At 41.5% G+C, this 10,939-nt stretch overlaps 1 protein-coding gene across 1 annotated transcript in view; it reads left to right on the top strand.

Annotated features, from left to right (window-relative positions):
• LOC127636448 (dapper homolog 3-like) overlaps window positions 1–10,818 on the top strand; it is a 32,914-nt gene extending 22,096 nt beyond the window's left edge. The window contains exon 3 of the mRNA XM_052116925.1: window positions 5,550–10,818. Coding sequence (XP_051972885.1) covers window positions 5,550–6,838 — 1,289 coding nt within the window. The 3' untranslated portion in view covers window positions 6,839–10,818. The remainder of the gene's footprint in view (window positions 1–5,549) is intronic.
• The last annotated feature ends 121 nt before the right edge of the window (window positions 10,819–10,939 follow it).

Genomic DNA, 10,939 nt, shown 5'->3' with positions numbered 1-10,939 from the left:
AGAAGAATGGTCAAAGCAGAGCCATCCATGCTCTACGATCCGACTCTGGAAGTTTATTGACTGACCCTGCGGAGATTCGTAAGAGAGCAGTGGGTTTCTATGAGAGCTTCTACAAGAGTGAAGTTGGGGCAGGATACATGGGTGAAAGTGTTTTCTTAGATGACTTACCCCAGGTATCAGAGGAAGCCAATGGCAAGATCTCTGGTGCTTTGAGTATGGGGGAACTGCATAAGGCCCTCCAAGGAATGGAGTCCGGGAAGGTGTCAGGCATCGACGGTCTACCAGTTGACTTTTATAAGTCGTTCTGGTCAGAAATAAGTGAGGACCTGCTCGAGGTGTTAAACGAGAGCTTGGCTGATGGCCAGCTGCCACAGAGCTGCCGCAGAGCAGTTTTAACCCTCTTGCCCAAAAAAGGTGACCTCACTGACATCAAGTGCTGGCGGCCCGTTTCACTGCTCTGCACCGATTACAAGCTGCTCTCAAAAACCCTGGCTAACAGATTGGCAGGAGTGATGGATGGTGTCATTCATCCTGACCAGACCTACTGTGTTCCTGGCAGGTCTATATTTGATAATATTTCTTTGATTCGTGATGTTTTAGAAGTCTCCAAGATGCTGAATTTAGACTGTGGTTTTATCTCTTTAGATCAAGAGAAAGCTTTTGACCGGGTTGAACATTGTTATTTGTGGAGAGTTTTAGAGGCTTTTGGTTTTAGTCAAAATTTTATTAACCTTATTAAAGTTCTTTATAGTGGCGTTGAGAGTATTTTAAAAGTGAACGGTGGTTTATGTGCTCCTTTTAAAGCTCTCAGAGGTATCAGGCAGGGGTGCTCTTTGTCTGGTATGCTCTACTCCTTAGCAATTGAGCCACTCTTACAGCAGATAAGGGGTAAAATCCAAGGTTTACACTTGCCGAACTGTGAAAGCAATCTTGTACTGTCAGCATACGCAGATGATGTCATAGTCATGATTAGCAAGCAAAGTGACATAAAGGTTTTAACAAGTTTACTTAAAGATTTTAAAAGTTTATCCTCTGCAAGTGTAAACTGGAATAAAAGTGAAACCTTGCTTTTAGGTAAATGGACAGGTGGGAAACCAGAACTTCCCCAAGGTTTAGTGTGGGGGAAATCCGGTTTTAAATATTTAGGTGTGTATCTGGGTGACGATCAGATAGTTCAAAAAAATTGGGAAGGAGTCATTGATAAAGTCAAAGGTCGTCTGGACAGATGGAGATGTTTAACACCGAAGATGTCATTCAGAGGACGCATTTTAATCATAAATAACCTAATTGCTTCCTCTTTATGGCACAGGCTGGCATGTGTTGACCCTCCCGCGCATCTGCTAGCTAAAGTCCAGGCGATTTTAGTGGATTTCTTTTGGGATAAGCTACATTGGGTCCCACAGAGTGTGCTCTTCTTGCCTAAGGAGGAGGGTGGACAAGGTTTAATACATCTACAAAGCAGAGTAGCAACTTTTAGGTTGCAGTTTGTACAAAGACTTTTAATGGGTTCAGTTGATTTTAAATGGTGTGCAGTTGCGTATGTGATTTTAAATCATCTTGAGCGTCTGGGACTGGACAAAACTCTGTTTTTAATGGACCCTGTAAAATTGAACACTTCTGGTCTTCCAGTCTTTTATAAGAACATTTTTAAGGTTTGGAGTCTTTTTATTGTTGAGAAGGTGGAGAGTTCAGAGTCCCTTCATTGGCTTCTGGAGGAGCCGTTGGTTCGTGGTGCACGACTGGATGTGTCTGCCGATGGTCTGTTCCCGGGACTGAACAGGACACTTATTGGCAGTAAGATCACTACTCTGGGCCGACTACTGGAAATATCAGGAGCTGATTTCCAGAATGAGGCGGTAACGGCTGAACGTTTAGGCATCAGATCAACCCGTGTAGTAGCACAGCTTTTAATGAAATGGCAGACGGCTCTGAAAGACTCAGAAAGAGCTTTACTGATGGACTATAGCAATGATGTCTGCACTCCAAACCCTGAGGACTCTTTCCCTTGCTTGCTGCTTTCTCTGAACCTGGAGGAATTCTCTGGGTTTTTTTAAAAACTGTTGAATCCTTGTGTAGAGACTTCTTTTTAAGCACTGGAAAAGTTTTGTACAAATATTGTGTTTTAAATTTCAACAAAAGGATGTTAAATAAGAAAGTTGATACTCCATGGCGTGACTTTTTTAAATTGTGTGATGACAGTAAACCTGAGTGGAGAGCACTTTATAAACCACCGTTACACAAAAAAACATGTGATCTGCAATGGCGAATCCTTCATGGCGCTGTCGCTGTCAATGCTTTTATTTCAGTTTTAAACCCTGAGGTTGGTGATGCTTGTCCTTTCTGCACTGAGAGAGAAACCATCTTTCATGCTTTTGTGAACTGTGTCAGATTAGTGCCTTTATTTTTGTCTTTACAAAATATTTTTCAGAGTTGTAACGAAATGTTTTCTACTGTTTTATTTATTTTTGGTTTTAAATATGTGATGAAAAGGAGAAATGTATGCCAGTTGTTCAACTTTGTTTTAGGCCAAGCGAAACTGGCCATTTATTTAAGTAGAAAGAAGAAAGTTGAGCGGGATGTAGAGCAGAATGTAGCTACTGTGTTTTTACATCTGTTACAAGCAAGAGTTCTGATTGATTTTAACTACTACAAACATGTGGACGATCTTCTCACTTTTGAAAATATTTGGTGTCACAATGAGGCTTTGTGTTGTGTATTTGAAGGTAATTTGGTTTTCACACGCTTATGATTTGTTTTTGTGCTTAATTTTATTTATTTTATTATTTTATTTTTTATTTTTTGTTTTTTTGTAATTTAAGTGTACTCTGAATTTTTTTGTAATAAAAGTTTGTAAAAATTCAAATTCTCTCTCTCACACACACACACTCTCTCTCACTCACTCACTCTCTCTCTCTCTCACACACTCTATCTCTCACTCACTCACTCTATCTCTCTCTCTCTCACACACACACTCTCACTCACTCACTCTATCTCTCTCTCACTCACTCTCTCTCTCTCACACACACACACACTCTCTCTCACTCACTCACTCTATCTCTCTCTCACTCACTCTCTCTCTCTCACACACACACACTCTCACTCACTCACTCTATCTCTCACTCACTCTCTCTCTCTCTCACACACTCTATCTCTCACTCACTCTATCTCTCTCACTCACTCTCTCTCTCTCTCTCTCTCACACACACACTCTCTCTCACTCTCACACACTCTCTCACTCACACACACACACACACACACTCTCTCTCACTCTCACACACACTCTCACTCTCTCTTTCTTTCACACACACACACACACACTCTCTCTCTCACTCTCTCTCTCTTTCACACACACACACTCTCTCTCACTCTCTCTTTCTTTCACACACACACACTCACTCACACACACACCCTCTCTCTCTCACTCACTCTATCTCTCTCTCTCTCTCTCTCTCTCTCTCTCACACACACACACACACAGAGTGCTCTGAGCAAGTCATAAGACCTTTAAGACTTCAGTGTGAGTACACATGTCTGTGATACTGATGGAATGAAAGACTACACATGAATAAGAGCTTGTTGTGTTGGACCATCTATCCTGTTGGAAAGACCAACTTAGTCCAGCATGAATTTCTGTGCTGCTCCAGACTGGTTTAGATGCTTGACCAGCATGATCGTTCCATTGAAGCTGATTGTGCTTGCTGGTTAAAGGGATAGTTTACCCAAAAATTACAATGTTGTCATTATTTACTCAGCCTTGTGTTGTTCCAAACCCATATGACTGTGGAAAACAAAAGGAGGTGTTTAGCAGAATGACAGCCTCAGTCACCATTCACTTGCATAGTATGGAGAAGATGCAATGAAAGTGAATGACCAATGTCTCATTTTGTGATCTGCAGAAGAACGTATGTCATACTGGTTCAGAACAACATGAGGACAAAATGTTAAAATAAAATTAGACAGAAAACGTTAAAGGAATGTTTTGAGTTCAACATAAGTGACATCATTTGTGACATACCCACTTTAAGCAAAACTTAAGCTGGTTGAAGTTGCTAGTTAAAAAGTCCACACCAGTATGGTAAAAAAGTGGCATCCCGTAATGGGAACCAGCTTCCAAAATATTATATGCTGCTCTTCTTAAAGGATTGTTCTGGCTTCAATACAAGTTAAGCTCAATCGGCAGCATCAGTGACATAATGCTGATTACCACAAAATAATGATAGTAAGTAACAGAAGTGAATGGGGCCAGTTCAAAAACACTGAAATACACACAAGCTACAAGACAGTGGTGGCTCAGTGGTTGAGGCTCAGGGTTACTGACCAGAAGGTCGGGGGTTCAAGCCCCAGCACCACCAAGATGCCACTGTTGTGTCCTTGAGCAAGGCACTTAACTCCAGGTTGCTCCAGGGGGATTGTCCCTGTAATAAGTGCACTGTAAGTCGCTTTGGATAAAAGCGTCTGCCAAATGCATAAATGTAAATGTAAATGTACAAGACACATTTTACATTTTAACATGATTTTAGTGTGATAAAATTGCTTACTAACCTTATTTGTGTAAAGTTCAATATATCCAATATTACAACTTTGTTGTCATGATGGTATAACACCAGTGTGACAGATCATTTACTCTCTTATGAAGGAGGAAGCGGGGTACGGCGATCCAAATTAACTTTATTTTACAATATACAGGAATGCACACACAGGTGTCAATCCTTACCATTCTTCCTCTCTCAGCCTCTCTCTCCACAGAGGTCGCTCGGCCACATCCCGATCGCCACATATCCCCATTGCCCAACTCATGCTTGGGCACCATCTGACCTGTCACTTACTCCACCCCCCACCCCATTTCTAGAGATGAAATTCGCCACAGCCAACTACACCCAGACACAAACAGCTGTTAGAGATAATTTCCCACAGGTGTCAATCCTTACCATTCTTCCTCTCTCTCCACAGACGTCGCTCGGCCACATCCCGATCGCCACATATCCCCATTGCCCAACTCATGCTTGGGCACCATCCGGCCTGTCACTTACTCACCCCCCTCCCCCATTTCTAGAGATGAAATTTGCCACAGCCAACTACACACAGACAAAAACAGCTGTTAGAGATCATTTCCCACAGGTGTCAATCCTTACCATTATTCCTCTCTCGTCCTCTCTCTCCATAGACCTCGCTCGGTCACACACCCATCGCCACAGCCAGTAAACACTGTAATCTGGTAAATGCTGTAACGCTGGTACATTCCTAATTTTATCACACTTAAATCATGTCAGCACACACATATTGTTTATGTCTTGTGGCTATCATTTTAAAGTATACGGATTGGTCCCATTCACTTCCATTGTAAGTGTCTCACTGTAACCCACAAGGGACGAGTTGAAATGATTTATTGTAGTAATCAACATTTTGCCAAAAAAAATGCTGCTGAATGAGACTAACTTGTACTGACCCTGAAACATGCCTTTTAACAGGGTTTGCTATGTATGTTATAACTGTATGTTGAAGCTATTCTCATGATTAGCATCTAAATGTCATTTTGGCTCTATTTCTAGGTGATGTGATTGTTGGCAATCGTGAGGTGGTCCAGAATGGTTGCGTTCATGCAATGGTTCCTCGTTCTCTCTCTGCACCATACCCCCCACTAGAGGGCATCAGCGAATACGAGTTGTGGCCGTGGCAGACCAGTGAGGGCATAGAAGAGGAACCGACGGCAGAGGACTATAGACAGGCACAGCGCGTGGAAACGTACATCATAGGATTGATCCAAAGGCGCTCACTTCCTCTCAGACCCAATAAGCCACGCACGAGTCTTGGACCTGAGAGCAGAGGTGTTGTCAGGCAGAGCAGTCTGTGTCATAAAGACCCTCCCTACAGCCCAGAACACCACAAGTCCTCGCCAAGTCCGGAGAGATGTGCGTGGGCTTGCCACAGCCTGGACGAAGAGCAGCATTCAGTCCGGTATTCCAGGTCTGTGCTGGCTGGGATTCGCTCCACCTCTCTGGATTTTCCTTGTGGCGCTTTGGACCCCAGTAACAGTGAAGCAGAATCTGCACAAAAGTTTCACAGCTACCATCACGCCCAATCGCCGTCCTCTGATAGGCTGGTAAACGCCCAGTATATCCCTGCACAACCCTGTCGTGCTCAAGCCAGAGCAGCAACGCACCGGACGCATGTCGCCCCTAAAGCCACTTGTGGCGCGTACTCGCCCGAGAAGGCGCTTGCAAAGCAGAGAGTCGCGCTGAAGAAGTGTCGCTTCACAGAGGAGAAAATCGCACCAAAGAAACCAGGCCGCAAAGCCTGCCGTGCCCAATCAGAAAACAGCCTGCTGGGACAGAGAGGAGTCACAGAACGTAAATATAACACAGTCGAGCGGGACGCAGAGCGTAATGCACAGCCCAAACCACACAGAGCACAAGGCGGCTCGGGTCACCGGCGCTGGCGCTCCACATTGGAGTTGAGTCAAGATGAGGCGGAGCCACCGCCTGAACAACCAATCAGACGCTCCCGTAAACCTCGCCCCACCCCACCTCCCTGTCTCTCGCAGCACCATCCTCAGCCTCACGTCCGCGCCGAGTACCCGCCACGCGCCGGCGAATCCGAGTCTAGTCTGAGCGAGGCAGAGTCGCCCGGGTCGATCTCGCTGTCCAGTGACACAGATGAGAACGGTGGGTTAGTATGGCCGCAGCAGCTCCCACCACAGCTGGCCCCACCCTCGACACCCAACCTGCCCGAAAGCACGCTGCAGCCCAAAGCCTTCGTCAAGATCAAAGCCTCGCATGCGCTCAAGAAGAAGATCCTGAGATTCCGAACGGGATCACTTAAAGTCATGACCACCGTTTGAGTGACAAGGTTTAAGGAGATACACAAACATAAACAATGAGGATGGGTAAAAGTACTTAGTGCGATCATGAAAATCACGAAATCACACCTAGTATTAAGATGCATTTCAGCTGATCCAATCACATGTAGACCGACCTGTATACTAGGACTGGGTATCGACTTCTCAGTTTGATTCAATTCCAAATCACGAAAATTTGCACACGCATCAGAAGTGGCGAAAATGTACATCTGATATGGGTTTCAGAATTTGGTGTGGCAAAATGGCTCGATAGCGCCACCTACAAACTTTCAAAGATGTGTGCTTTACGCTACGTTTCACCTACATGTGCGAAAATCAGTACACATGTGTAACATGTCAGTGCCTACAAAAAAGCCTCTTGGAACCCATGCCCAAACCCAACAGGAAGTCAGCCATTATGATGTTTCTTTTCAATATGTGCTCAGTTTTTGCCATTTCCAGGCCTCGTACTTTAATGAACTCCTCCTAGGGCTTTCATCAGATCTACTTCATATTTGGTGGTTCTAATCTAAAGGTCTTGGCGATGCTACATTGCGAAGCTTTTGAGTTTTCACAGCACGGTGTGTCCGTGACGGTCTGACAAATTTGATGTTTCGCCATGAAACAGGAAGTTGTTATAACTCATACATACAATGTCCAATCTGCCTCAAACTTCACATGTTTGATAATCGTCCCGGCCTGAACACTTCTATATGCCAATATTCAGTTATAGTCATAGCGCCACCTACTGGCAACAGGAAATGACATGATTTACACTGTGATACACTCTTAACGACATTTAAGTGCTAACAAATGCACAAAAAAATTCCCCTGGCACAGCAGCCCCAACGTGTACCAGGTTAATCACTGCTTGCAGATTTAATTTTGTCTTGTTTTCCTGTAACAATACTTGAGAAGTAAAATGACGAGACATTTTAGGCCGTATTTTAAGAGTGCTGAGTTATAAGTCAATGGGCATGGTCATGAAGTTTTGGTATTTCCGTGTAAGTCTAGGCGCAAGTGGGTTTGGCGAAAGTGTACGTGCACAATGCACTAATGGGCGGGGTCAAGTGCTATTTAATTTGGAGGTTTGGCTCCACCACTATAGTCCATTTCCTGTCAAGCACCAGCGATATAAACAAAGTCAGCACATTCATGAGGAGCTGGACGTGTAAATGGACTGTATGCAATGAACTAGATGAATACAAATATGGACTTTTTGTGCATTAACTGCGTCCTTGTTGAATGTCAGGCATATTTCTATTACAGTGACGCGCTCCTTTTTAACGCATGAAAAGTGTGGTTCACGTCAGGATATGGATTTACACTCCATTAAATCATTGAGAATGTAAGTATTATTATTCATTTTCATCTGCTGATATAGAAATCATGGCTAGTGTTAACAGTGATTGTATCAGGACGCACTTCACCGGTTTTAAATGGTTTTTAAATTGAATAAATTTATTGAAACACGAAAAAATTTTACCAAAATTATTTCTAAATTCAAAGGACACTTTATTCAAAATGAAAATATAATGAAGTGGTCAATTAAGTCACAACAAATCCAAACATTTTACCCTCTCCAACTTTCATCAGCCTCTTTAGCATTGACTTAAAAATCACTATGACAACAGGTGGAAAAACACCAATACAAATGAAATCATATAAACAATTGTAAATACTACTGAAAAATAAACCATGACCTAAAGATAGTTTTTAACACAAATCTCATTCATATTTGTTTCATAATTGTCACAGACATAATTTGATGTATTTTCAGAGTTTGGACGTGAACTTTATCACCATCTGCTGGTGAAATCTCCAAACTGGAAATGCAGGAACTGAGTTTAGACTTGGTGCTGAGAACAGAGCTGCTTCTGACACGTCTCAGTGCAATGAACTATTTCTCAGGAAATTAGCAAATACATTAACATACAATACACCCACAGTTTGCACGCATACACCCACAGATAGCGCAAACACTCCCACCAATGCCCACTTCGCAAACACTCCCACCAATGCCCACTTGCACTTTGCGTTGGCACGGAAATTGCGCTCTCACGGAAATTAGATCACACGTTGTACAAGGTCATAGCACGTTGTTTTAAGCATAATCGTTACTACATTTTGTCTGATTTCTCTGAAAACAAGACTTCATGTTTTAAGGAATTTTAGATATTTTTACTGGAGAAAAAAAGACAAAAATATTTTTTTTGCATTTCAGTTTAAATTATTTTGCTTGCATACAAAATCATTCACAACAGAGCCCAACTAAGCAGATCAATTGCTATTTATTAAACACGTATTATAATAATAAACACAACTAAACGTAGACTTCAAAGCAAAACTCAAAGATCGATCTCTGGATTGTTGGAATCAATATCGGGATTGTTCAAATGAAGATGAAAATGTATATTTTTACTCTACTAAATACAGGTGTAAATATGTGTCTTTTCCAGCCGCATTCAGCGGTCAGAAACGCCTGTGACCTCATCACGTTGTGTCCCGATGTGACACATCGCTAACCTGTCAATCAAAGCACCACCCACTCACCTGTCAATCAAACACTGCTCTAAAACAAGAGTTTCCCGTTTAAACTCGTGCTAATCAACATTGTTTCACTGACCTCACGGTCAGTAGCGCTGTGTGTATGATGATGTCACACCTGTAATGTCTGTATTTTTGAATGTAATCTGTAAATAAATACTTGTGACCACGTCTGCAAACGCCTTGAGATGAGATCAGCTTCTGTCTGGAGAGATTCGTAGAGTTTCACGAGTTTCTTTTTTTACAAACGCACTGAGGCACATAATCTTTCTCCATTCTTATTTATTTATTATTACATTTTTTGTAAATATTTTGCAACACAAACGGTCATGCTCAAATGCTGGACGGAGTTAATGATACAATTAAAGGGACAGTTAATGGCAAATAACATTGGAGACAAAACAAAGGAATATTTCATCCAAAACTGAAATTATTTTACATTTAATTCGAAACCTGTTTGACTTCCTTTCTGTGCAACACAAAGGAGATGTTTAGCAGAATGTTTGCAAAAATGTATTTTAAGTCAAGACATTTTTATTTGTATAGCACACATCATATCAAAGCAGCTTTACAGAAAATTATGCTTTAACCCGTTAAGCTCGGATTGACCCACGAGAAAAAGAAATAATCGTTAAAATATTAGTGACGACAATCTTGAGCAACACAAAATCGGTTTCGTTAGAAAGATTAGAAGCTCCAATGCATGTAACATTATGACCAAAACGGTACATATTATTGTAATCAGTAAAAACATCAAACTCATCAAATATTCATGTGTCATATGTTGTTGGAAAGCTCTTAAAGAGTAAAATACAACCAGAATATTTGTTTTACTCACAGACTGAAATATAGCGAGTAACAGCTAAATATATGACTTTGACAAGTATGTTGGTGTCGCTTATATGCCGCGTTTTGACTTGTAACTTCAAGAAAAATCTGCGGAACATAAAATATCACATATGATTATTTAGAGTCTGTGATTATCTTTCAATCGAGTCCACACACAAGATAATCAGATGTATAGATCATTAGATAATCCACATGAAGCACAATGTTACATATGACCACCAGGAGATGGCGCCAAATACACGACACAGACTCAATGATGACTCAAATGACACAGAATGAAACTCATTCTGTGAAATCTCATGACTAAAATCATGTCTGCATGCTATGCAAACCTTTAGTCATTGTTGTGTTTGCATGTGTAATTAGTTCTTATGTACAATTATTATCTTTTATTTGTTTGGAGATGTTTTTGGACACTATGATACATTATATTTGTAATGTTGGAACTTTTGATTGATTTCTCGAATCAACACAAAATCTTTCTCAGATACAGTCGACATGATTGGAAATGAAACAAAAGTTTTTCGAAACCACCTGATGTACACCCAGAGATATATATAACGTAAAATATGTAAAAAAGTAACGTTTTTTTTGTGTGTGATTTTTCAGCTGTGTTTTTTAGGCTGAGAGTCTCAGAATGTGTCATAATCTACATCATTAAATCTTTCTGCAAAGTTACAATGATACCAAACACTTGACCCTCCTTGT

This window comes from Xyrauchen texanus, chromosome 44 (assembly GCF_025860055.1).
Source record: "Xyrauchen texanus isolate HMW12.3.18 chromosome 44, RBS_HiC_50CHRs, whole genome shotgun sequence".
In the NCBI taxonomy this organism is placed as follows: domain Eukaryota; kingdom Metazoa; phylum Chordata; class Actinopteri; order Cypriniformes; family Catostomidae; genus Xyrauchen; species Xyrauchen texanus.
This window is presented reverse-complemented; position numbering and strand designations above follow the sequence as displayed.